The 27720-nt window shown below is 42.5% G+C and overlaps 1 protein-coding gene across 3 annotated transcripts in view; it reads right to left on the reverse strand.

Annotated features, from left to right (window-relative positions):
- Positions 1-5368: 5368 nt before the first annotated feature.
- HNRNPAB (heterogeneous nuclear ribonucleoprotein A/B) overlaps positions 5369-27720 on the reverse strand; it is a 62083-nt gene continuing 39731 nt past the window's right edge. The window contains exons 2-9 of one of the 3 annotated variants that reach the window (XM_088447189.1): positions 16561-16784; positions 12889-13057; positions 12623-12781; positions 10839-10970; positions 7962-8058; positions 6437-6595; positions 6224-6306; positions 5369-5686 (exon numbers count right to left, since the gene is read on the reverse strand). In XM_088447189.1, the coding sequence (XP_088303315.1) occupies positions 6236-6306; positions 6437-6595; positions 7962-8058; positions 10839-10970; positions 12623-12781; positions 12889-13057; positions 16561-16784 (1011 nt within the window). In that variant the 3' untranslated portion in view covers positions 5369-5686; positions 6224-6235. Of the gene's footprint in view, positions 5687-6220; positions 6307-6436; positions 6596-7961; positions 8059-10838; positions 10971-12622; positions 12782-12888; positions 13058-16560; positions 16785-17138; positions 17243-27720 lie in introns of those variants that run through there. The other 2 variants (XM_088447192.1, XM_088447191.1) reach the window with 2 other exon arrangements.

Consider the following 27720-nt stretch of genomic DNA (forward strand, 5'->3'; position numbering starts at 1 on the left):
ATTCTACTGTCATCCACCACAGGTGTTTTCCACGGTCTTCCGGTGTTGCTGAGCTCTCTGGAACATTCTTAAAAAGAAAAAAAAATGCACCAAACAGTTGATTTGGCCACACCTAATGTTTTTGCTATCTCTCTGATGGATTTGTTTTGATTTTTCAGCCTAATGATGGCTTGCTTCACTGATAGTGACAGCTTTGGATCTCATATTGAGAGTCAATAGCAACTGATTCCAAATGCATGTGTCACGCCTAGAATCAACTCCAGATCTTTTACCTGCTTAATTGATAATGAACTAACAAGGGAATAGCCCACAGCTGTCTATGAAATAGTCCCATTACTTTTGGCCCCTTAAAAAGTGAGAGGCACATATAGAAACCGTTGTAATTCCTACACCGTTCACCTGATTCAGATTTAATTTGAGGGTAATTAAATCCAAAAGTCTGCAGTTAAATCACATCTTGTTTGTTTCATTGTGGTGGTGAATAGAGGCCAAAATATGAAAATTCAGTCAATGTCCCAATATTTATGCACCTGAATAACTCCTACATAACTAATGTCTAGTCTATTAGGTTATGGGGCAGAATGTTGTGTGCCACTATGACAACTGAACAGTTAAGGCTTTGCATTTACAAAATCAAGACAATCTCTTGCCTGCTAGACCAAGATTACTTCACTATGGCACGGGGTGTGTGTATTATTTCTTTTTTATACTGGCCACACCCTCAAACACAAGGAAGTATAATAACCAAGCATTTTTCACTCCTGTAAAAGTTTTATACTGTACATTGCTGTAGACATAATCACTCTCACAACCAAGGCCCCCTCTACACTATGGGTTATATTTACTAAAACAGGAGCCTTTCAAGCTCTCAATTAACTGTTGACTTTAAATTTATAATTTGAGTGATTAAAGCTGAAGTTTAGTAAGTTTACCCCCCATAGTCTCCTACCTGCAACTCTTATTTACCTCTGGTGTACATTTTGGTTGCATTTTCACTTGTATTTGTGATTTTGTTTAGGTTTGAAACAGTTTAGTATTGTACTTGCAATTTAAATCCTGTAATCGAACTTCTGTTGCTACTACCAGCACTGGTCCATTGACAAAACTAAATACTGTAGTACAGTGTGCAGACAAGATAGAGCAGCGTTATGGTGTACAACGCTTGATCAGTAGTGATAAGAGAAGCAGGCAAAATGGTCCAGCTCCAACACACTCCCATCAGGGTCAGACCACTGGGGATGCCAGAAATACCCTTATCACATCGCAAACCTTGTTTTGACCCAGGATTTTGAACACCACTGCGACCCAGCTCAAACACACTGCACCTTGGACCTAGGTTTGCCCTGTTCACACTGAACCCAGGTCAGCCCTACAAAACCCTATGAATGTCATTAGGCTCACAAAGATAAGATCACAAAATGGAGGGGTGGGGACTGCTCCCAGCATTGCAGGAATCATGGCTGATTTACCACTGTGTAGCCCCAAGTTAGTGTTTGCGCTTTACTGCTATTTGATTCAGCCAGTGAGAGAATGATGCAGCTGTTGGCAGCATAGTGTACAGTTTACTTCATCACTCCAATTAGCCATCACTAATGACACTAGTGGTATTAACCCCTTTCAGATTGCCAGAATGCTGCTTCTGCTGTTGTCTACAAGTGCACTGCCCATGTGTCTGGCTGCTGTCATCAGGTGAGACCCAGAACCATCCAATCAGCATTTTTTTTTTGCAGAGTCCCATGAAGGGCCTGTTCGTACTACACTTCAACCCTGCTCGATTGCAGGGATGAAATGCCAGGTCACTCAACTCGGGAATTTTTTTGGTGGCATGGTCACACCTCAACCAGACAATATCTCAGGTTATTTTTGCAATGTGAAAGGGGTATAATCTGTCATACTGCAAAGTGACTGGTTATCAGTTTAGACCAGTGTTTCTCAAACTCTAAACATGCACTGTTAAAGTTCAATTTGAGGGTAATCAGAGCTGAAGCACATGTGTGTTAATTGACTTAAGCTGCATACACAATGATTTTCTAAATGAAAATGAACAAAAAGAGTTTACTAAAAGCATTCATCTACTAAATGAATTTAATGATTTTTTTTTAACTAAACACGATTTTTGCATATTCCCTTAATGAAAATCATTGAGTTGGTCAGTCTGACTGAACTACAAACGTGAATGAACGATAATCGGTCGTTTTAACTTAGAAAGTGAACGATTTCTTTCAACAATGAATGATAAAATCGATTGATAAACTTTCAAAAAAAAAAAAAAAAAAAAAGGTTGTGTGTATGCACCTTAACAGATCAGTATAATTACTCCTGAGGGAGGGAGGAAAGGGGGGAGGGGGTGGAGATTAGATATCTATCCATCTTATTTTTCTTACATCCCCAGTGAGTCTCCGGCAGTCAGCAGTGTCCTGTAGAGAAGTGGGTGGTCCAGCCAGCATCAGGCTGTACAGTGCGCAATACCAGGGTAAGGGGGGAGCAGAGCAGCATCTGAACTCTGCTGGAGGTGTTCAGCGCTGCCTGGCATCTACAAAAATAAATTTAAATTATGGCCAAAACCAGGAATGGAAGCTCCCAATCCCAGCCATTTTAGGCCAAGATCCTGGTATTTGTGCTGATAAAGTGGGTCACCTCTCCACTGAGCAGCTGATGCCAGACTATGCACTTTGGTATTAGTTATTTTGGACTATTACAAGCCTTCAGACTAGTTGATTTATTCCCAGGGCATCAAGTCCCTAACTCAGGAGGTTCCCAAACAGTTCTGGTTTTAGAGATATCCACGGATGAGCAGTTTGTTAGATCAAATTGACTGCAGTACAAATTGTCACCTGTGCTCAACCATGCATCTCTCTAAAACCAGAACTGTTGGGGAGCCTTGTTATAGCAGCACATGAATCTTTTTATTGCTACATGGAGGACATAATAGGCTTTCAGTCTATGTCAAGACTCCTAGACAAAGTGGTTTAAGGCAAAGAATTCGGGGTCTATGCATCAATCGTGGTACTGCCACTATTAGGCCAACTTTCAGGGGATATTTTCATTTTTAATGAAAATATCCCTTCCATGTACAAAGTGGAAATCGGAGGGACAGCAATTGCGGTAACCACTGTCATTGCAAGCTATATCCCATGCAAATTGTGGAAGTCTATCACAGAAGAGGAGAAAACCTTCCGCAGGAAGCAGACACCGTGCATACGCAGTGTCAGCTTTCCGGAGCAGGCCAGGGGCTGCGAGAGAGAGAGATCATATAATCTCCTCTGCCCCTGGAGCCCCCATAGGCTCAAAGCAGTTTATACCATCTGAAGACTAACTACCGGGACTACACTCCGAAAAGCTTTGCTTATTGGAGTTTAGTTCATAGGGGTCAGACCGTAGTCTCTATTGATTATAGGGACTGCAATCTGCAGCACTAATCATCACTTAGCCGAAGATTTCTGCGAAGTCTCCTGCATTGTGCCAGCAATACGTAAAATATGCAAAAACTGCAGTTTCTGCATAATTTTATGTACTAAACAGCTTGATATAGGCCCCATTGATGTCACTACCCTCCTAGTTTAACAATTTAACAGTTTCCAACTTACACTGTTATACTCCTATCTCCAAATAGTTAGCTCAACATCGGAACCAAAGCAACAAAGCAGACAAGTGAAATGCACAGAAGTGGTAAACAAGTACACCAAGACTTAAATGGTGATTTGGGCTTTGAGCAATAGACAAAAAAGTTGGACAATTAGTGCTGCTTTCCCAATAACCCACAACAGGTTCTTATTTATTGTATTTGTCCACCTTTTATGAAAGTTGTGACAGAAATAGTTAATATACATCTTTAAGTGTCTGGTCACCTCAATAACACTAGCATGTGACTGACTAGCTGGAGTATATTTTTGGACATTGTTTGACCTCTAGGCTTAGGTCTTTGACCTTTAAGTATCATGACAATTTGCTTTAGGGTAGCTGCTGTATGCAGTAAATTCAATATAATCAATAAGTAGAACAGCTATAGACCAAGTTCTGTAATGATCACCAATTACAATATTGCATTCTAGTTTAAGACCATATAGAAACCATTTGTCATCCAGCTAAAGGCATTTTGCATGCAAATTAACTGCAAAAACCACTCCTGCTTAGTGAACCTTGTGGTACAGGCATTCATTCTTGACCTTACAGCAAGCTTGAACGACCATTTTAAATGGCTTAATCACTTCTAATACTGTTTCCAACTATTTTATTGGGCTAGTGATTATTCCACAGACAGAAAACCTGAGAACATGCCCTGTTGGGATAACTTGAAGCACTCATCTATGGTATTATGGACAAGGATCCTGCTTGGTACATGGATATGGCTTGTCATGTACATGCTGTGAATTACATCATATGCTGCTTCTTCCCTGCAGTGTTCCTCATACAGCTAAGCATGACATTCATGTTCCCAGATTGACAAACCACATTACACACTACACCAAGCAGGCTAGTGAAACAGCCATTCATTTCTATGGCATTCAGACAAGCCATACAGTGAAATATGTGATAAACCTAGGCCCCAGAGGAGGAGGGTGCAAACAAAGTATATTTCCCGATGCTCAAGTGTAGAATCTGTTATAGGCTCACAAACTGGTCTTTCATGGGGGCGGGCAGTGTAGATGCCACAGGTTTACAAGATTGACTGCAGTTCAACAATGTAGTATTGCAATACAATATGAATGGTTTAAACCAGGATTACTTTTAAAAACCATTTCTACTATTATATATGCACACACTGTTTCCTGCATGCAAGTGCTTTCCAAATTTGCAAGTCATATAATGCCAAGACACCAAAGACATGTTTCCCAACTCCAGTTCTGTGGGACCCCCAACAGTGCATGTTTTCCAGATCTCAGTGGGTGCACAAGTGTATCCATAACTGGCTGACATTTTAAGAGATTCACAGGTGGTTATTGATTGCACTTGTGATACAGAGATCTGCAAAACAAGCACTGTTCGGAATCCCAGTTGGGGAGCCACTGGGCTACACCAAAACAGCAATTCTAAATATCCCCACCCCATAGCTCCATATTTACTAGCACCATTTCAGGAGAGATTGTTTTGAGGTGTCCTTTAACAGGAGTAGAGTTTGTGCAAGTGTAGTTCCTGCGATGCTATTCACGCTTTTAGAGCTGCCAGTTTGATACTTTAATGTTTTAGGGGCAAAGCAAACCTGTAAATGTGATATTAACTAGCTGCCAATAAATAATCTTTACACTCCTGCATGAAGTAAAACTATACAAGCCATCACTTGTGCAGGTGACGGCCATTACATATCAAAATGTTAGTTTGAGGGTTTTCATGATGTTTTAATACCAACTCACCACACACTGAGACCGGCTACTCAAAGTTGTTTTTATTTCAAAAGCTTGGATAGCTTCCAAATGTTATGGTGAATCCGCACATGTAAAATACCTTACAATACATTAGAATCCAAAAGGTACCAAAAAGTACAGTAAAATTAACACTTCCTGATCAGGAAATGTATGACACAAAACAATACAAAATAAAAAGGTGGAAAAAAAATGACACTGGTTCCCTAGGATGAGGCGTTCTGTACAACTGGAGTAACAAGAGTCCATACTTAACTCCAAGAGGCAGTCCCTAGATGCAGAGCTGCAGTTTTAAGCAGACCCCCAAATCAGTTCTGTTTTTTTACCTAGTGATAAAACCATTAATTCATTAATCTCTTGCAGAAACAGGATTTTTACAGACAAAATGAACATCTGGACAGATATCTAGGGAATTACTGTACAATGATAATTTGACATGCCAGTTTGTACAAATGTATATTTGATACAACATCCAGACACAAATCTGTGTTTTCTGTAAGGCCTCGTACACATGGGCGTACATTTAATACATGGTGTCAAAGCACATTTTATTGGCTTTGGAAATGAAAGTCAACACACAAAGAAAGCAAATGGACTTTTACACTCAAATGCTCGCTTCGCATTGCTTTCCAACATCGCCTGCAGAAGCGTTAACACATGATAAAATACTATGGAGCTCTATGGGAACACTCATTTAAGTACATAGTACACTATGCGGCAGGGAAGCGTTGAGATGCATTAGCAAACACACAAACGCTCTGTTAAAGCAAGGACAGAAGTCCAAAGGTTGTGTCTGCGCTTTAACTAGCGTTTTATCAACGCCCGTGTGTATGAGCCCCAACACCGACCATGCCAGGGCATACCTGAAGAAATGTTCAATATGGCTTGTAGTTATTCTGATGGCCACCACGTCTAGGGGCTTTTCCATAGTTTGCACTGCCCTGACCTAAAGAAAAAAAAATAAACGTATTGGAAAAAATTGATGCTACACTGCCCAATATGTAACATTGAGGAATAGTAATTTGCAGCCAGTGGGCCTTTGTGGAGTGACCTTTTACTGCCAAATGCTTACTTACTGTAGTCATAACCTGGTCCATAGCCATAATATCCATATCCAGTGTAGTCATAGTTTCCATAGCCACCACCATATCCTTGTTGGCCATAACCATATCCTTGACTTCCATAACCCGGATTCCAGTAGTTGTTGTAGCCTTGACTCCAACTCTGTCCTTGACCTGTGAAGTTGTGTTACTGGTGAATATGATATCCATATCCAAGCATTTCATGTATTTACTAGGACAGCCAAATTATACTGACTGCTACCACCAATTCCTTATTTGCATCCAGATTTTGTATTAATCTTGAAAGTCTTCTTTAATTTCTACACTATCAATGCTTGCTGTATTTTCATTGCAGTACAGAAAAAAGGTCTGACAGGGGATATCAGACACCTCATTGTGTCAATTCTCTAGTGACCACTTCAGTACTACATAAAGGGGCCGATTCAATTAGCCATGTACTGCCGACGCAGTTACGCATTTTTCAACAAGTGTGAGCAGCATCTGCCGTCTACATTTAACATTCAGGTAGCCAGGGCATGGGTCCTGGAGGTTTTCAAATTACACTTACAAGTACAGGTTGAGTCTCCCATATCCCAAAATTCTGAATAATTTTGGTATGACAGATAATGAAACATTTGATTGATGATCCAATGTACACAAACTTTGTCTAAGGCAATTAAAGATTGTATAAAATTACCTTCAGGCTGTGTATAAGGTGTATATGAAACAAATTAATTTCATTTCTGTACACAAACTTTGCTTGAGCCACAAAATTATTGAAAATATTGTATAAAGTAACCTGCAGGCTGTGTGCATAAGGTGTATATAACACAAATGCATTCTGTGTGTATATTTGAGTCCTATTCCCAAGATATTTATGATATGCAAATATTCCAAAATACCCCTGGTCCCAAGCATTTTGGATATGGGAGACTCAACCTGTACACTTCAAAAAAAAGAGGGGGCAATTCAATTGAATGCGATGTGAAAAGCCCCAGGAAGGAGTTATCGGAGCTAATCAATTCCCCCTGCACCCGGCATCAGAGGAGTGCGAGAAAGAAATCCTTTAGTCAGGCTAACAGCACGGTTAATTGAATAGGTCTGGGAACCCCTTCATGGTGTTATCCCACATTGTGCTTAATTGAAATTACCCCCAATCATCAATTGACATCTAACTGTATGCTAGCTAAACATAGCAAGAATTGTTACATGGTTTGGTAGATTAAAGCCAGAGTTGGTGACTACCAATCATAAAATGTGGGCAAGCAGAAGCAGCGCAATCCTGCCCAACACAACTGTTAGACAGGTAAGCACAATTTACTTAATATTTTTCTCAGTTACTCAAGAAACTGCTGGCCTAGGGGTGCTGTAAAAAAAAAACAATGCTGGTACTCCAGGGTGTCATCAAGAAAGTTTGTGAACCAGCTCTGTAACCAATCCCTTCTAGAAAGAGTCTGTTAGCGAAGGTACATAACCTAAAGTCCACAACGCTCACCATCTACAATACATTCAGACCAGTTAAAACTTTATTGAAACGTACCTTTTCCACCTCTGCCTCCTCTTCCACCACCAAAGCCTCCGCGGCCGCCATATTGCTGCTGATACACTTCTTTAGGTTGAGCTATCTTTATTTCACACTAAAGAGAGTAGACAGTGAAATTAGTGATTACACAATACTATGAAATGCATTTGTAAATGGTTAGCAACCCTTATGTAGCTAAATTACTATCTGGTGCGTTCATAATCAAACAAGTAAGCCATAGGCAGAAAGTTAATCTTAGGTTCTGTAGCTAAGTATTGAGATTAGTTCATTTATAAAACAGCCTTGTACTATATAAACTGTTGCAGGATCTAATCTAGAGATTAGCAGTTTGGATTTGGATTGGCTCCTAAAGCCAAGTTCGGACCCAAGAATGAGGCAAAACAATCTTTCACGGACATCTCAGCACAGCGGTCAGTGAAAGTTGACTTTTTGCAACGTTTTGAGATGTAAACTTGGCTGGAAAATCAGAGCCAAAACCAAACTACTTGCCTACAAGATCAATATTTATAGACCATTTTTGCCTGCAAGTATAGATCCAGGCACCACAAATGAAAAGCAGAATGCATATAGTTTGTCGACACTATGAGGACAGGACAATGCAGACGTCACTATGCCGACATGGGGCCGTATTCAATTAGCAGCGAAAACGGCCATTTTTTCCCCCCATTGGCGAAATAAATACCCACTTTTTTTTCTCTAAGGCCTAGCTGTGAGGTGGAAGCGATCAAACATTGAGTAAAATTCGGCACCCAGGGGTCACTGTTCGTGGCAAGTGCTCTATAGACTAGTGCAGGAATTCATCCAGTCTTTGCCCATGTTTGTATTTCAGGTACTATAGGGGGGGGGGGGGGGGACAGCTGAATTATTGCATTCACAACTGTATCAAAAACATTGCTACTGAAATAGTGCATTAAACGAAGCTTCAGAGTGGCTACACATCAGCAAGTTCTCCATACACACTGTATAACACTGTCCTAAGGAGAACTATTATTTTAATCACCTGCTTTTACAGTGCATTTTATCATGCCACATCCCAATAGCTGCTCACATGCTCTTACAGGGTGTATTTCTATGTTCCCTTCCCATTTCAGATATATATCTCTATATATATCATATGTTTGCAGCCCTTTTAAATTGCCACCATCACTACATTCCCTAACATGCAGCCCCCAGGGAGGAAGGACTATATGCAGCCTTCCCTGAGGCTCTGTATGAAATAAAGATTATGCCATCCATTTTAAAATGGGCAGCGAAAGGGGATCAATGATGATCCACAATACTTAAGGCTTGTGATCATTCCACTTCTGTTTTGACCATTAAATGACCAGTCTTCATGTCAACTTCTCTACTCTGAATTCACAGGACCCAGCACCACGAGAGGTGAAGAGTCCATGAACATCTCGGCACATGTACACGATTTGCCTATACAGGAATACTAATCTTTAAAGGGATTGAGGTGTCAAAAGCAGCTCAATACAACTTGGGGTGTGACATTAGGGGGCAGGGTTGGGTACAAAGCGTGACAGCAGGCAGACTTATGCACAGGGAGAGAATAATATGGTCTAACACACATTCCCTTTGCTAGTCACAGATGAGCAAAGAAAACTTAAAGGTTACAGTCCCTTCAACTTACTAGCTCAAATTCCTGTAGTGGCTCCAGAGCTTGCGCTGCTTCATAGCAAGGGTCCCTGGAGCTGATGATCTGTCTGGGCTCTGGAGCCACTGAAATCAGCAGACGTGGAGCACTGCCAACATTGACAGGAGCCTCACATCACTACTGTGCTAAACTAGGGCAGGAGGATAGCTGTGTCAAGCACCTGTATATGAAACAAACGTCATACATCCAGCTTTGTCATGCCTAGTTAGTTTTGTTCACTAAAACACAGCTCCTAGTGTTATCATAACTAGAACGTTGTCAAATGCGCTGGTGTAAATGCTACACCAAACAAGAGATTGTATACTGGCACCTATTTGTGTGTTACCCATATATTCTAGTATTAGAGTTGCCAACAGTGTTTTATATTGCTCTACCCCACTATGAAAATAGAAGCCGAGACTTTCATCATACAGTCTATCAAAGTAAATTGGTGAAACTATATATTCATTTGGCATTCAGATATTACTAATCAGTAACTCGAAATCATGACAAGTTCTAAGTCCTACAGCAGCAGACTATCGCAACATTTATTCTAGGTTTTGATTTATAATAGAAACAAATTGTACATCTTTGTTTTAGGCAGGACAGACCACGTGAATATTATACATTCTATCAGTAATATACAGTGAGTAGTGTGCTAATGTAGTAATAAATAAACACAAGGCTTCTCTCCTGAATTCAAGATGCTGAAGATTTGGCAAACAAGCCAACTATTATTAAATAACTTAAATGCAGACATTATAGGAAGCTAAAAAATCTGACTAGACATCCACAAAACATGACCTGTTAGTACTGAGTTGAGAACCTTTGTTCTAATCATGCACAGGTGAGTTCCTCAAAGCACGATCTGTTGGGAGATCTTGATTAAAGAACCACTGTGCTATAAATAATGTTAAGGGTTACCATCTTAATGGTCACTTCTGGTTAGTTATCGTGCAGTAGTGGCCTTTGACTTGGACCAAAGCAGTATGCTTTCTGTATGGAGTGTATTCTCTAGATGGTTTCATATAGGGGCCCTGGGTGGCTACCATCGTCCAAAAGCCATACCACTCAGTGTCATCACCAAAACAGACCCTGGTGTTTGCAGGTCTGTGGTAAAAGGATATGGCTAAGCCTCGCTGAGGCAGGGATTGACATAATGGTAGCACAGTATAATGTTGGTGCTGTGCAAGAATAATTGCAGTACTAGTGTTGAAGGACAAGTTGAGAAAACATACCTTGCTACCACTAACGTTATGGAACTTCTTCTCCAAGATCTTTTTTACAGGTTCCTCTTCCTTAAATGTAATGAAGACAAAGCCCCTTCTCTTGTTTGTTTTGGGATCCATTGGTAGTTCAATTGCTTCAATCTAAAATAGAAACCTAGTGTTAATAGTACGGAAATTTTATTTCTACATGCAGTTTTGATCTAGGCTCATGTTCATAGATACAAATATCCATCTAACCACACATTTTGCCATATAATACTTAACCCATCCACTGCTTGTACTACCGTAGGGATAGGCAACATGTGGCCCACCAGCTACTGTGGAACTACACCACCTAGCGTGCCCCAATTGTAAAACTGGCAGGGCATGCTGGGATGTGTAGTTCCACAGCAGCTGGAAATCCACACGTTGCCTACACTTTATTCTAACACTGTCACGAAACTGTATGAAGCTGTGAATATCTGTAAACCCATACATCAGTGACACTGGAAAAATCATGTGCAATGTTTCAGAGTCTAGTCTGATAGGTTAGCACAGTTATTACTTGTGAAAGTGAGAAGACTGAGCAGCATCCCAAAGTAGAATATTTCTACAGAACCTTGGCAGAAAGAATGAGCACATTTAGATACTAGAGAATCCGTGGCACCGGACAAGTCACTGCCATCATGATTTACAGGCATTGAATAGGGATTCCCTGCTAGTGCACTGTGGCATTTTAGACCATATTTCCATACAATAATGTTCAAAAATCAGCATAACTGCAGACCGCATGAGGTTCCTAATGGAAACGTGCAATTGAATTGGCTACTATAGGCTTTATGCAAGCAGTATAATGGCAGTTGGGACATTTCCAAGATTGATGGTTGGTCCTCAAAGTTAAGCTGGGTACACACGGTACAATCTGCACAACCAACGATATCGCTGAACGATTTCCCTTGAACTTTTCTGTAGTGCAGGACCAAAGATATCCATGATAGATCTCTCAATGAACTCATCCTGCCACATCTCTGAACATGCAAAGTGATGAAATCATCCAAGTTGACCTGCATGTATGGACGACCATAGCTATCGCAATGGTCCATGTGGGAAAGCGCATAGTTGGCAGTTCACTGCATAAATTGAATTTATATTTGAATACCGTTCATAAATATTGTACAGTGTGTATGCACCATAAGGGTTGGGTGCTACTATTGTATACTTCGTTTCCCAAACTTAGTCAGACATACACAAACCTTCACGTACAATTGATCAAAATTGGAGATGTCAGGTGGTGGCAATCTTCAAAATTGGTCCACTTGAATTGGAATGACCCAGTTCAGAGGGTCAAATGGACACTTCTCCCCCACCGACCCAATTTTTCACATTTGAAAAAGCAATTACCTACAGAAAAACAAACTGGGTACACACTAGGGCAACAAATGTCAACCCAGGCGATCCATCAGACGATTGGTAAGTGTACACCAATTGTCGGTCACATGCATAGTGATTGAAGCCACAACTGGGTGGGCATTTACATGTGCCCGCCGCCCAGTTGTGAAGTCAGTCACCCGCAACAAGTGTACGGGTGGTTGGCTGACCACCCATACACCGCACGATGCACCAATATGAGACACGCCCATGATATATTGAACGGCCAGTAAGTCACCCATTGTGTACCCAGCATTAAACTTAAAAAAAACAAGTGCACTACAGGGTTTCATATCCTAGAATATTCTACTTCCACCTGGCAACATAACTGGCCATCTTTTTCTATTGTGACAAACAACTCAATAAGAAACGGTGATATTCCATACCTCTCCAAAAGTTCCAAAGTATTCTCTAATCTTATCTTCACCCGCCTCTGGGTTCAACCCTCCAACAAAAATTTTCTTTATTGGGTCTTTTTTCATTGCCATTGCCTTTTTGGGATCAATCAGCCTCCCATCCAACCTGTGCTCCTTCTGTTCCAAAACCTGCAGTACACCAAAGTTTAGGTACTTTAAAAGGGAATTCTTTAACATGTGGCTACATTAAAATATGGCAGAAATAAACTTAAGACTTTACACAGCTGCAAACAAACCTTATCAACGCTGGCAGCATCCTTAAATAGAATAAATCCGAAACCTCTAGAGCGGCCTGTATTGGAGTCCATCTTGATTGTGCAGTCTGACACTTCACCAAACTTAGAAAAGTAATCTTTTAAGTCCTTTTTGCTTGTATCCCAACTGAGGCCACCAACAAACATTTTCCTAAAAATATTTAATTGTGATAATGTAAACCGGAACATAAGATGTATTTTTGGCACTGAAAATAAAATCATAGACCCAGGAAAGTAGATTAGTCCAAGAAAATGCTATAAAAAGATTAGTGATGTTAAATTCACACTAGTCAACATTAAAAAGGAAGAAACTTTTCATGCAGTGGTCCCAAAAAAACATTCCATAGATAAGATTACCATTTAAACACAACAATTAAATACCCATTTAAAAAGGTTTATGAATAGCTGGTACTTAACCATTCTAAAGGCTCTTACACACTTAACGATATATTGCTCATGGAGCATACCGTTAAGAGTTATTAGTATTAGCCAGGGCCTAGAGAAAGGGCACATCTGCGCATGCCGAAGGAATGTCTGAAAGGGGAGTAGTCCTTATGACTCGTCCCCATTAGGTCACTCTGGGGGGGTGCCTAGCATTTACAGACATGCCAGGCAGTCCAAGTGCTGCAGTCATTATGAATGGATGCCAGGCGCATGCGTCCGGCATCCATTCACTGGCAGTGATCGCTGCACAGCTGTTTTCCCCACCCACAGGACGCTGCAACCTGCAGGAGGGGTCAGAACCTGCAGGTTGTTTCAGCAGGGCGCTATCTTTGACCCTCAGAAATAAGCCTAGCAGGCACGCTAGGTATCCCTTGGACTGCCGGGCTCAATGTCGGGAACATTGAGCATACACATTAATAACCTCGTTAAGTGATGTCACCCCACCACATCCCCAAACTTGCAGAAACTGACTATTGTCAGATTGGCCTGCAAGTTCAGGCAACTGCAGACATAGTTAACAATATATCGTGTATACACACCGCATGATAACGATACCTCAATCATTCATGGCGTTCGAAGGGCCAGAGTTTGACACCACTGGTCTAGTGTGTATGAGCCTTTAGTCACTCTACAGGAGTTACTTTATGGTCTACACCAGAGGTTCCCAAATGTGGTCCTCAAGGCTCCAACAGTTCAGGTTTTAGAGATAGCTATGGTTGAACACAGGTGGTTAAATCAAATTAACGGATACTAATTAAGTCACCTGTGCTCAACCATGGATCTCTCTAAAACATGAACTATTAGGTAGCCTTGTCTATACAATCATAGTTTAGGTGGTTAAATACCTTACCAAATGTATTCCTTGACCAATGTTTGTAATAACCAAACACTTGCAGGGTAATTCAATTAATGGTGATATGCAGTAGCACACAGCATGGCTTATTACAGGACCTCATCATTTTACTGCGCACCTCTAAGGAGGAGAGTGAGGAAATTATATGTTGGTGGTCTTAAGGTGCCAAAAAAGTGGTTGTGGCAATGCCATCACCATTAAAGGAACTGTCCCCCATTAAATGTTTCATAGTATAGCATTTCACTTACATTTAGATATTACCTTAGATGCCAGAAAGCTATTGTGTTAAGGTATGACAGATATGGATAGCAAAGTTTCTAAAGCGACAGAAAGATTTTAAGTGAACCCTCTCCAGTTAATAGACGCAATAAACATGCAGATAGTTTGCTCATGTTAAGCAGTTACACTCTGTGATAACTTATTGCTTCATTAAATACTTAGATCATGATTCCTATACATAGTTCTGGAGCAAGCCAAGCACAAAGAAACTCGTTCTGGTGCATGCCAGTTACTCAGGGGCCGAATGGATGCATGAGGTTACTGGACAGCAGTATGTGCAATAATGCCATGTCTTCAGGAGTTAAAGTAACACTAATCAGGAATGATGCAGGTACTGCTGTCTAAGCCATAGCAATGTTATGCCACAGACTACAGTTGTAATTCACATATAGCTGTTCAACATCATATTCAACATACTAGACAGAAGATACAATGCCACTTTTATAGGAGGGGAAAAAAAAAAGTTAGTTAGGAAAAAGAGCAAGTTAAACACAAATTGCAGGAAGATTAAGCCATTTAGCTCCATCACTGTTGGGGTCACTTACACTAGAAAACATTTACAACAGTAAAAAGGTGCTACTGAAGCAAGCCAAGATATTACAGATAAAAATGAAGAGCAATGCTTGCACCAGCATTAAATAGTAGCCAACAAGTAAGATTCTTGACTGGAGAAGGGAAAACGCATTCCTGCTTCTGAAAGACAGAAGGAAATAGAAATATAGACCTGCAACAGTACTCCTTGAAGAGGTTAGGTTTACTTTAGCACATATCCTTCAGTAATGTAATCACAAGTAACGTAATGGGCTCGGTATAAATGGTAGGTCCACTTTGTGATGGTCAATGCCAATGGTTGTCCCTTTTCAGATTACTCCATGCCAAGGGATAGCAATCTTATTTCTCCCATTACTAAAAAGGTACAGACACTGAATCATGACCCACAGAACACTGGAAGCAGATAGCTTGGGCAATAGGTTTACGTGAATACAACTCTAGACAAGTGAAACTCTTGAATAAGACAGGTGTTCTTAAATATCTAGCAGCATTGTCAAATACCCCATTGCTAGGATTCTTGGAGGGGGACTGAAGGATAACGCAATTCTCAGCGATGTATGAGATTTCCCATTCTGGATCAGACAATTGCAGTCATCTACATCGCAAGTTTTACCTTGCATCTATATAGAGCAACGTTGGGGCTAATGCTACTGACAAATGCCCAGGTAGCACAAGGTGCAGAATTAAATTCCCCCACTAAACACCTACTGACCAAGAGAAGATCTTGGGTCTGGCTGTTACAGCTACAGTAACTGCTGCAGAGTAGGTGCAGATACGTTTTTGTACCAAACCAGAGCTATAACTTTCTTGGGCATTAATGGCACATCGCACCTGCTGCCATGGCAAGGGAAAGCATAAGATGCAGTATGTGTGGCACATCCCATATAAAATGTACCCTGCCCCCAGAAAATTGAGGCTCTGCAGAATACATTATACCCAATAGCTTGTAAATTTTCACTTTCAAAAGGAATACTGTTGTAATAAAAGCATGTACATGCTAGATTTTTTTAATTCTCAGATATGAGCAATGGTGACCTCCTTTTGTGCCAGACCACAGCAGTTGAACACAACTTACCATCTTTAAAATAGCACAAGTAATCCATCCTGAAGACAAAGGGCTGATAGGCCACAATGCATTATACCTTAGCCATCCCCTTAAGAAATTAACACCATAGGAGAGTACAACATGGCCATTATTTCAGATTAATGTTGATTTAAAGGAGAACATGCCAATTGCAGAAATATTAAACACAATGTAGGCCCAGTTTCTGGAATCTGGTCTTATATTAGCAATATTAGCAGTAGTCACATACAATATACTTATCACACACAAGACAAATAAAAGGGAACGTGCAGAGGGTGATTCCCTCCCTGCCCCCTGCACCAGATGGCGCCAACAATAGCAGGCAGAACAAAGGAGGATCCGGCTCCCATACATGTACAGACCCCCTCCCCCCCCCCCGCCACCACATTCCCACAGAAATACAGTAATAATAATAAAAAATGAAATTGTGTAGGTAACTTACACTCCTTTATTTAAAGGGGAAGAAATATCAGGTACGCACCCTGCGTCCTCCTCTCCTTTGCTTGCATTGATCTGATCTCCCTCGGAGCCGTTTTGGCCTGCCGCCGCCTCTGCCGCTATAACGTCGGAGGACTCGGTAACGCAGACTTCATGGCCGTTCTCGGAGGTCTCCATGTACTGCTGCTCGGCGTCAGACATTGTTACCGCGATGTATGAACACAACGCCTGCAGGACAAAAGGGACAGAGAGGCGTTATAGAGAGCGGCCTAGCGGTGCAGGACACAGACGCGGCCCGGCGGCGGCGGCGGCAACAGAGGCCCAAACGCGCATCTCCCACCCCCACACGCTGCAACTCGCACATCCAGCGACAGATGTGCTTCCCCGATCGCTGCAATAGGCAAAAAAAATAAATAAATACACAAAAGACAGAAGCGCAATTATTTACGCCGCGCAAACCCGAGCTGCGCTCACATAGCCCCAGCCCCCCCACCCGCAGCGCTGGTAAACAGGCCTAGATACCCCCCGCCACCATCGCGCCCGCTCCCATGATCCATGGCCAGAGGCCGCCTTTGCCCTTACACGAGCTCCGCGACCGTTTCAACTTCTCCAAAATGGTCTCTCCCGACAATGCCAACTCGTGGCTAGCTTTATAGAGCCGGAACGGGGCACCGGGGAAGACGGCGAGACGCTATTGGGCGCCGGGAGGTCGCAGTCGTGTTCATCGAGGGCTGCGATTGGCAGGTACGCCTTACGGAGCTGGAAGGTGTGGCCGCCAGCGCCGGAGTCATCGCGAGAGTTGTGAGTGGCCGCCGCTCTCTGTACGAGAGTCTGTCCTCGGCCCGGCTGTCTGTAGGGTCTCCAAGCTGCAAACTAGGGGGACGTGCCGGCTGCCGCGCTCCCTCCTAGATCCCTGAGCCAGATTCAGTAATAAATCATAATACAACATCTGTGTCATGCGTCTTTTGTGCGTCTCTGACCGTATAGACGCTGCACAGTCTGTGTGGCAGGACCATAAAATGGCTGTCTCTCCACCATCTAAATGGGTCACTAGTATTCAGTCTCCCAACACTACTCTATGATCGGGGAACACAGATGCTGCTATTTTGTGACTTGACACTTTGGCTGCATAGAGGATTTCGTGCAGCTTGTTTCCATGGTGACATGTGCATCATGTATGTTTCATATGTACCGGATTATAAATAGCAGATTGGACCATCTACCTGGTTACATGGCATAGGAGATGACTTACCAGTGCTGCCACTTTTAATATTTACGCATTGCAAAAATTATTCATTCAGTATAGGGAATTACAATAGCAAATTGAATTTTAAAATTGGGAGCCTACTTGGTATGGGATCCTACTGAACATCTCAGTATCTGATGCCTTGCATTTCTATTGCCCAGCCTTAAAACTTGTTTGGCTAATTGACAACAGCTCTCAGGATATACACAAGTAATGTTAAATCACCTATTACTGAATAGTATCTGATGTTTTTTATTTAGCTTATAGATGTATAGACCCAGTTGTATGGCCTGTTGAATAACTTACTGACGAAAAAGCTTGAGACTGGTTCACAGCGGCTTGCTCTCACGGGCCTATTCATCAGAACTTATTTTCTGGAGGTAATTAGGCTTAGAACTCGCATAGAGTTCTACCTAATTACTGGAGGAATTAATCATTCCTCCTCTCCATAACTATCCCGAAAAGCTGTCATTTTTGACATGACCGCTTTTTGGGAAATAGAGAAGATAGGGAAAACTAACTTACCGCAGCTGGAATCTGTGCTGTGCATGCAGTGTTACATTCGTTACACTACCTACAGCAGTGGTAATTGTGGTCCTCCCCCGTCCCGCACTTACCTGGCCACTGCAGCGCCTCTGGTGTTTGCTCTGACACTGTTCTCCCAGCAGACCACAGTACAGTTTCAGAAAAAAAAAAGTTTTTTTTTCTAAGCTTTGTGTTCTGCTGGGAGAACACGCGTCAGAACAGCCACCGAATCCGGAGGATGGACCAGATCGCTGGAGGAAGACACCGGGGAACCTCACCAGCTGGAAGCAGGCGAGTGTCACCTGCTATTCACCACCTCACAGTGGCGGATAGTAACGCCATCAAATTTCAAAAATACATAATTTTCAGAATTTGAATACCATTATTTCCATATCCCTATACTAATGTATGGGGAGTGTGGAAATTAACGCAGGGGGCCTTAACCAGGAGATATCAGTGATATCTCCTGCGTTAAGTATCTTCATGAATACTAAAATAACGTTATTTAAGGAAAATGTCCTTAAAAACGTTATTTTAGTGATGAGTAGGCCCCACAGAAGGGAATACCCAGGTCCTTTGCAGATTTGGAATATTTGAACTTTGGACAGTTACTGCTAACTCACTATGTTGTAAATCTATTTGAGCTCATCTCTGATCCTTACTATGAACCCATTAGGAGTAGATATTTGATCATCAGACTTTAATCATGACTAAATCTGGCACAAATATGATCAATCAGCTGACTTATAGCAATACCCACCAACTTTCTATTACCTGTAAATCACACTATGTTATCAATAAATTCTTTTATACCAACCCATGATTAAGTCAAAAGATGAAATGCGTAGGGTTTACCAGTTACATTTCCATTAACCAGTTTGAAGATTCCCTCCCTACTGAGCTGTTTATAGGTGAGGGTGGGTCTCAAAAACATATCCTCTACACTGGCCTTGGCTCACCGATTTATTGGATCTATGTTAGGTTTCTTACTTTGTTTACGTGAACCAGAACTTAATGTTGAACCTATGTTTTTATCAAAACAAACATTAGGCATCTTTCTTAATTGGCCTTTGGTTGGGTGATTTTCTGGTGGACGGTATAACTACAGGATCACTCATGATCTAATGTCAAACAGTTCAAAAGGAGAACACCTTATTTAAACAGTTAAGCTGGCCACACACTAGACCAACTTTCATCCAACTAGTTGATTGGTTGGAATCAAAATCTGCTAACGTATGGGAGTAAATGTTAATCAGCAATTTGCTCCTAAATGCCAGAAAAACAGATGAAAATGGTCGTTCAGACAAGTTTGTTAACAAATTGTTTAGATCAAACATTTAAGTTTTTGGTAATTTTCCGGCGTTTGGGAGCAAATTGCTGATTGTCATTTGCTTTCATACCTTACCAGATTTTCATTCCAACCAACTAGTTGGATGTAAGTTGATCTAGTGTGTGGCCAGCTTCAGAGGACAAACTTACACATTCAAGCAACCTGCTAACTCAAAGTGTCTTAATTTGATTGCACATCGCGCACTTAGGAATCATACATGCGACCACCATTGGAAATATCTAGAGACTTCATTCCATTCAGGCATGAGGGGGGTGTTAATTTACATTTTCCCAGCAGCTGGTAATATCTGCAGCCGGTGGGAGGGGGTGCTGTCAGCAGAGATTGGCAGCGCAGCAGTCACTGGGGAGAGTGCAGGGAAGCAGAGGGACTGGAAGGTCCCTCAGCAGCCGCAGGAAGATTTTCTTGCAGCCACCCACACTGTTTCTGACTTGTCAAAATATTGCGACCAGATCATATAAAGCACTGCCTAAGGTGGTCACAAAAATGAGACCATGCCAGGCAAGTAGTTAAGTTAATATATCGCTAACCATACTACTTGGAGTGCTTTGGGGGTTGTTGGCAATCATGGATTCACATTCTAGGTCTCTATTTGAAGGATCATCATTAGGCTGTAGTGCATATCATCATAAGTGGAGAATTTAAAAAGTGCACGTTAAGTTTTAAATATAATTTTGGAGTTGTACCGGCATGAAACATAAGAAACACTAACTGTCCATATATAGTTCAGGATTTTGAAAGTGTAAAAAATTAAAATCACCAAATGTGAGTTCATTCTTTACTACAAGGACCTGTTGTCTGTATAACCAGGGCATTCATCACTGGACGCCATTTGATCACTGCAAAAGCTTGGTGCCTCAATTCAGGGCCGTAAGTAGGGTGGTGCGACCAGTGCTATGGCACTGCAGGGGGCGCTGTTTGGGCCTGTTAATTTTCCTGTTGATCATGCTCACTTGTAGCTTCCTCTTTTCATCTCTAGCAACTCCTGGCCTGCCCCATCTCTTCCACATGAGGCAATGGCCCTTTTTTTAGGTGCACTCATTTCCCCATTTGAAAAATGGGAGGGGGCACCAATGCTCTTTCTGGCACTGGGCACCAAAAAGTCTAGTTACGGCTTTGCCTCACTGGATACCATTTGTGCTGGCTCGCTGGTTTTCATAAACATCAATGCATACCATGCCAATGTCAGTTTACCTCTACACTTAATGTATTTTTAAATTAGCTATTTTGCTTAGTCTCACATCATGTAGCCAATACCACGGTCTACTTTAATATACATTTTCTGCACCCATTAAAGCTCCACTTTTATTCCACTCAAACCTGTTGTGCAGACTTTTTTTTACAGTTTGCAGAAGATTTGCAGAAATGCAAATAAAAAGTACTCATATTTCCAGGTTTCCTCCCCCTATTTACCTCAGCTACACCTGATCATGTTTTCTTCAACTCCCCTTTACTCAGTGTCCACCTAAGAATTTGTTCTGCCACATGCTTCCACCCGCCTTATCTCCCCCACTTCCTCAGTTTGCTCTTCTCCCATAGGCAAATGCAGGGGGGGGGGTTTCAGTCTGCCTGGGAACCCCCCTCCCCAGCCCACACCATGACCACAATAGAAATATTATAATAGAATTTTACAAGTGCTGCATGTTCTTCTCAGTATCACAAAAAGATAATTAGTGTGGTTCTTTTCACATGTATCAGCTATTAATAACCTGTGCATCAACTAGGAGATCTGGAAAACATGCACTTTTAGGGATGTGCTGCTATAGAGCCCAATATGTACATATATATGTCCAGGGCAGTTATTCTGCTGCTCCCCCAGACTTACTCTAATACTCTGGAATGGTGCCCACATCTAAAATAAATACATTCAGCTCATGCAGGATGGTCCTACTGCCGCATCTAATTGCTTACTGTGATTGCTAGTCCTGTATATGCTGGAATTATGACACACAATACACTTTGTATGACTCATATTAAAGCTGGATAAGTACTAATTCTGCCATCTTCATGGACTGGCCACACACACTAAAATCAAGCATTTGGAAACCCCCCTCTAGAAATCCTGCGTTTGCCACTGTCTCCCATTACTCCCAGTGGCATAACTAGGGCAGGGCCATCAGGGCTAGTGCCCTGGGCACCATGGACTGGCGGCATGGGGGAGCGCCACTGGCTACGGTACAGGCCTGCCACAGTCACTCAGTGTAGTGCAGACCACACGCTGGATAGTACACTCTTACTACCTGGTGGCGATTTGTGCGTTTCAGCAACCAATGAGAGTCAGACAGACTAATTGGCTGCTGCGTCCACTGCCAGAACCGGGCTGGAGCTCACACATGAGTTCCGGCTCCTGCAGTGTGTGACTTCCATAGTACAGAGTGGGAGGACGGAGGAGCAGACAGCAGCGGGCATGGCAGGAGTGGGTATTCAAGTAAGTAAGTTAATTAGTGTTGTGTCCGTTAGGCACTACTGGCCAGGGGCACGATGGAAGGCACTGTATAAGGAGCACGATGGAAGGCACTGTATAAGGGGCACTATTACAGTGGGCATTGCAAGAGGTTCACTACTACTCAGGGCATTAAGGTGCATATGTAATGGAAAGGAATGTTCCCAGAGTGACAAGAAAGGTGTGTGTCATGTTGTCACGCCACATTTTTCATTGACCACGCTCATTTTTTTGGCACACGCGCATAAGTGTGGGGGGCTCCATATACCCTAGTTATGCCACACATTCTTTTCTACCCTACTGCTAATTTCTCCTCCCACCCTTCTGTCCCTGTCACTTTACCCCACCTCTCATACTCCCTCCCTGCCCACCTCCTTCAGGTTCCCCTCAGCACTGGAGCCTGTATAAATGCTACACTCTAATTTGGGGGAACAGAAAAATACTTGCCTCCTCGCTACAGCAACTCTAATAAACTCATTCACATCTCTCCCACAAACTGTCCATCTATCCTGTGCCCTCTGGAATGCCAGATCTATCTGTAATAAACTGGTCCTCACCCATGGCCTTTTAGTCTCCAAATCCCTGAATCTCCTAGCAATTACTGAAACCTGGATTTCACCCTCTGACACCACTTCTCCTGCAGCTCTCTCCTCTGGGGGCCTCACCATCTGCCACCCCCCCCCCAGGCGGTTGACATTATGGCAGTGTTGGTTTCTTCTATCCCCCAGTTACTCCTACCAACTCATACCTTACATTCTCTACATTTGAGGTTCAGGCTATACGCCTCTTCCAACCAGTGCACCTTTGAGTAGCTGTCATTTACCGTCCCCCTGGCTCTACCTCCAAATTCCTTTACAACTTTGCCTCCTGGCTCCCTCACCTTCTCTCCTCAGACCCCCCCTTCATTATCCTAGGTGACTAATATTCCAATTGATATTCCCACAGAATACTCTGCCTCTAAACTCCTTCCCCTCACATCTTTGGTCTCTCAATGGACCTCCACACCTTCCCATGTGAGTGGGCACTCTTCACTCACTGTTGTGGCATTTCTGATTGGAATAATCTCCCATTCCTCCTCTGACAATCACAGTCTCTCAACTTATCCCTCTCTCCCAGAGCTCCTCTAATGCCAGATCAGTAAAAGCAACATTGATGCTATGGAGACTTTTCTTCCGATTAGTCTCCCTTCACTCCCCTTATCCTCTCCTGCCCTGAAAAAGTAACTTCCCTATACAACGCCTCCCTTACTGCTGCTCTTGACTTTGTTGCTCTGGCCATTACTACTCACCCCTGCAGATCCACACCTTAACCCTGGCATTTGAAATGCACCAGATACCTGCAAAAGTGTTCACGAACTGCCGACTGACAGTGAAGAACGCTTTACAGCAAACTTCCTCCATTTCAAATTTATGCCCTCATCCTAGTGTGCTGCTCTTCCCCACTCTAGTCATTTAAAAAAAAAAAAAAAAAAAATCAAAAAAAAACTTTCAACTCCCTCCTCTGCCCACCCCTCCTTGCTCTCTGCCCTTGACTGCCACCTACTTTAAAGTCTAAAATTGACTCCATCCATCAGGACATCATATCTCACCAGACCCGCAGAAGTCCTCCCCCCTCTTTCCCTGACCATCGATCCCCCCCTCCCCATGTTACAAGAAGAAGGATGTCTGAGTTGGTATCTGGAGAAGTAGTCATGGCCCTCATCAGATCCACCCCTACTCCACCTCCCCCCCAACTATTCCTTCCTGCCTCCTCTGCTACCTTTCTTCCTCTGAGGAGCACAAGATGGGAACAGGCAATCTTTCCCTCTCATCTGGCATTGTCCCTTCTGCATTCAAACATGCCCAGTTTTTCCCTATTCTTAAAAAAAAAAACCAAAAAAAAAACAAAAAAACAACAACAACTTACCTTTTATCCTAACACTCTCCGACTACAGACCCAGCTCTCTCTCCCCTCACTTTTGTAGCCAAACTCCTTGAGCATATTGTTTACAACCACCTTACCTTCTTTCCTCCCACTCCCGCCTTGACCCTTTTCAGTCTGGCTTCTGTTCTCTCCACTCCACAGAAACTTCCCTCACGAAAGTCAGCAATGACCTTGCTGCCAACTCCAAGGGCCACTACTCTACTCATTCTCATTGACCTCTGCTGCTTTTGGTACTGTGGACCACCCTCTCCTCCAAATTTTTCACTCCCTTGGTCTACGCAACGCAGCCCTCTCCTGGCTGTCCGACCTCTAAACATTCCTTCTCAGTTTCATTACTCACTCCTTCCCCCACTTCCAGTAGATGTTCCAAGGTTCTGTTCTTGGATCTCTATTCTCCCTCTATATTTCCTCTCTAGGTGCACCCGGCTCCTTTGACCTCTAATATCTCTATGCCGATACTCAAAATCGCCCTTTCCTCCCCTGATATCCCCCCCTCCTTTCCTCGCTCGTATCTCAAACTGTCTCTCTCTTTTCCTGGATGTCCCAGCGCTTTCTTAATTTTAAAATGTCTAAGATTGAGCTGATCTTCCCACCCACATACATAACCTCACTTCCCACAATACCATCATCAATTGATGGCACAACCATCTCTTCTAGCCCCAAAGTGCGCTGTTTGAGTTATCCTGGACTCTGCCCTCTCCTTCAAACCACACATTCAGCACCTTTCAGTCCTGCCATTTCCATCTCAAAAATATTTCCAAGATCAGACCCTCTCACCCAGGATGCTATTAAAACTTTTATCCACTCACTGGTCATCTCCAGATTGGACTACTGTAACCTTCTCATATCTGGCCTCTCAGACTCCCACCTCTCCAATCTGTCCTCAATGCTCCTGCAAACCCTTCAGAGCTCAAATCAAGGTTCTTACTCACTTACCTCACCCATTTCTCTTCCATTTACATATGACCTCATCTCCCTTCACACTCCCGTCCAGCCTCTTCGCTCAACAAATGCTGGTCGCCTCTGTTAAATGATTACTTCCTCCCACCTCAAGGCTTTTGCCCATTCTGCTCCCTACCTCTTCAACTCCCTCTTCCCATCAGACTCCACCTCTACAAATTATCAAATGGAGTCAAGACCCACTACCTCATTAAAACCTTCCAGCTCTCATCCTAAACCGCTGCTACTTGTCCCTTCCCATCTACCCATGTCATGCCTGTTTGTCTGCCCCGCCCCTTTAGAATGTAAGCTCTCATGAGCAGGGCTCTCTACCCTCCTCTGCTTCTCCTTATACTGTCATCTACTCACTCGGGTGCCCAATATCTGGTGGCTTATGCCCTGTTGCTTATTTGAGTGTTATGATCACTAATGCAGCAATGTATATAAGGATTGTCCTGCAATATATTGTACTGTAAGTCACCTGTGGCTTGTTCACTTGTTTATATACTTTGTAAGGCACTGCAGAACACTTGTGGTGCCATATAAATAAAGATTATGTAGTATGCTAAAGCAGAGGTGCCCAAACTCTGCCATTACAGTCCATGATTTAATGATATCCCTGCTTGAGCACAGGTGACTTACTTGGTAAGTCAATTTGATTTAACCATCTGGACTCAAACATGGGATATCCTTAAAACCTGATCTGTAATGGCAGAGTTTGGGGATGTCTGGGCAGGGCTGTATCTATAATGGGTGCAGTATGTTCACCAAGTCAACATGTTGAAATTTCATCCATATTATCTGACCCTAACCCAGATTTACAGGAGTATTCAATTTGGAGCGAAAATTTTGGAATCTGCGATAAATTATCGCAGATTATGTCATTTTCGCTGATTTCAATTATCCCCGTATTCAATTTCAAAGACTTTTCACCACTGAATAGGTGGCGAAAAAAAAGTGCAGACTTGGGGTGTAGGCTTATTAAAAAAAATGGCCTGCAACCCTGGGAATGTCATTCAAAAATTGACTCAAAAAAAAAAAAAAAAAAAAAAAATAAGGGACACCCCCCAAAAAATTTTTTTTAAATTTGGGGTGAAAAAAAAAAAAAAAAAAAAGTGCTTAAAAATAGGGAAATGGGTTCAGGGCTATTCTACAAGTATGTGGCAGGTGTTTTCTAGAATAGGCCATTAGTGGTAGGTGCATTTTTGCAGAATTTTTAAATAAAGACTTTAAGGACTTAATATGCTAGTACCCATTTTCATGTACCCGAAATTTGATGGGACCACTTAAAGAAAAAAATAACCTAAGTGCTCTTCTGCATCACTTCTTCAATGTCGGGAAAAAAACACCTGCCGCGGCTATTTAAAACCCTGACTTTCATTTGCAGGCTAAAAACAGGGGTACCCATAGTGATCCCCATGTTTTGACAGCTTTAGGGGGGTCCTACAATTTATTCCAGGTAAATCCCGTTTTTCTTCCGCCGATCCTATTTCGCCAGCTCCCGTTTTCGTAGCTTTTTAATTGAAAACAGGGATAAAGCGGGTGCACGCCCGATCCTTTATCCCAGGAAAAGCTCCGATGTGGAGCAAAAAGTTCAGCACGGACTTTTTGCTCCAAATTGAATACCCCTGATAGTCAGCAGGTCGACATGGACATAACATTATGGACAAAGTTGTCGACATTCTGTTAACTGACTGCAAACCCTTTGACCAGGTCTGCCGTTGTGATGAGAACACAACTTGGGATGCTTTCAAACTTGTAACTTTTTTTGGGGGGGTGGACAGAAAATAAGCCTCTATAAGAGATACAGCACGAGTCGCTCCGTCCGACAACTGCTGTGAGGTGTAGTTTAGAGTCATTACATTTTGCATCTTAATCACATCGTAGATACAATACACTGCTCATTGTACTAGAGACACTAGGCTGCGACTTTAGCCATACAGGAATTAGTTTTAAACACATACAAAGTAGCAGATGAAGCACACAGAACTTGGCCTGAAAAAAAGCTGCGGCCACTGCATTGTGGTACTTTGTATACAGACTCTTAAGGTGCCCACACACATACCGATGTCCTCACGATACGATTTTATGGCCAATTTCCTCATGAACTTTCATGGGAGCTCCCTTGCCGTCGTGATCACGATTTGGAGTTAAAAATGTCCAATCTGACTAAAGATCTATCTTGCAGCCAATGCATTGTATCCCAGATTGGCTAATCTGCCCTACAGCACGGAAAATCAGAAGATGCGATGTACGACGAGTGGGGACGCGCATCGGCAACGTGCTCGTGAGTATAAACTCACGATTTGTACTTTTTTTACCCAATTCATCGTCACGATTCGTCGAAATCGGCCAAATCGTGTAAAATGTTGCTATGTGTGTGGGCACCTTAACACACAGGATTTACAAATGCTGCACATCAAATTGATCAGTGCAATCTAGCAAAGTATTTTGTCACTTCCAGTTTTAATTGTGCAAATAAGACATTTTAAGTGAGACTCTGCCATGTCACCCTGGAGCTTACACGTGGAGAGGGTCTGGTTTGGTGTGACTGAAAGCCTGTGTGAGAGAAGACATTTGTAAGTATACTAAAACTATCTATTCATAGGCTACATGCTGCAACGGGTCCTTAAAAATAAGCTCTTTACTCATCTGGAATTTGTCCTTGGATAACAGTAGTGCAGTAAGTCAGGGATGTATTTATAATGGGTGCAGGGTGTGCCATGCACACAGGCCCCTG

The sequence above is a fragment of the Taudactylus pleione genome, unplaced genomic scaffold (assembly GCF_031769625.1).
Source record: "Taudactylus pleione unplaced genomic scaffold, aTauple2 ptg000422l, whole genome shotgun sequence".
NCBI lineage: Eukaryota > Metazoa > Chordata > Amphibia > Anura > Myobatrachidae > Taudactylus > Taudactylus pleione.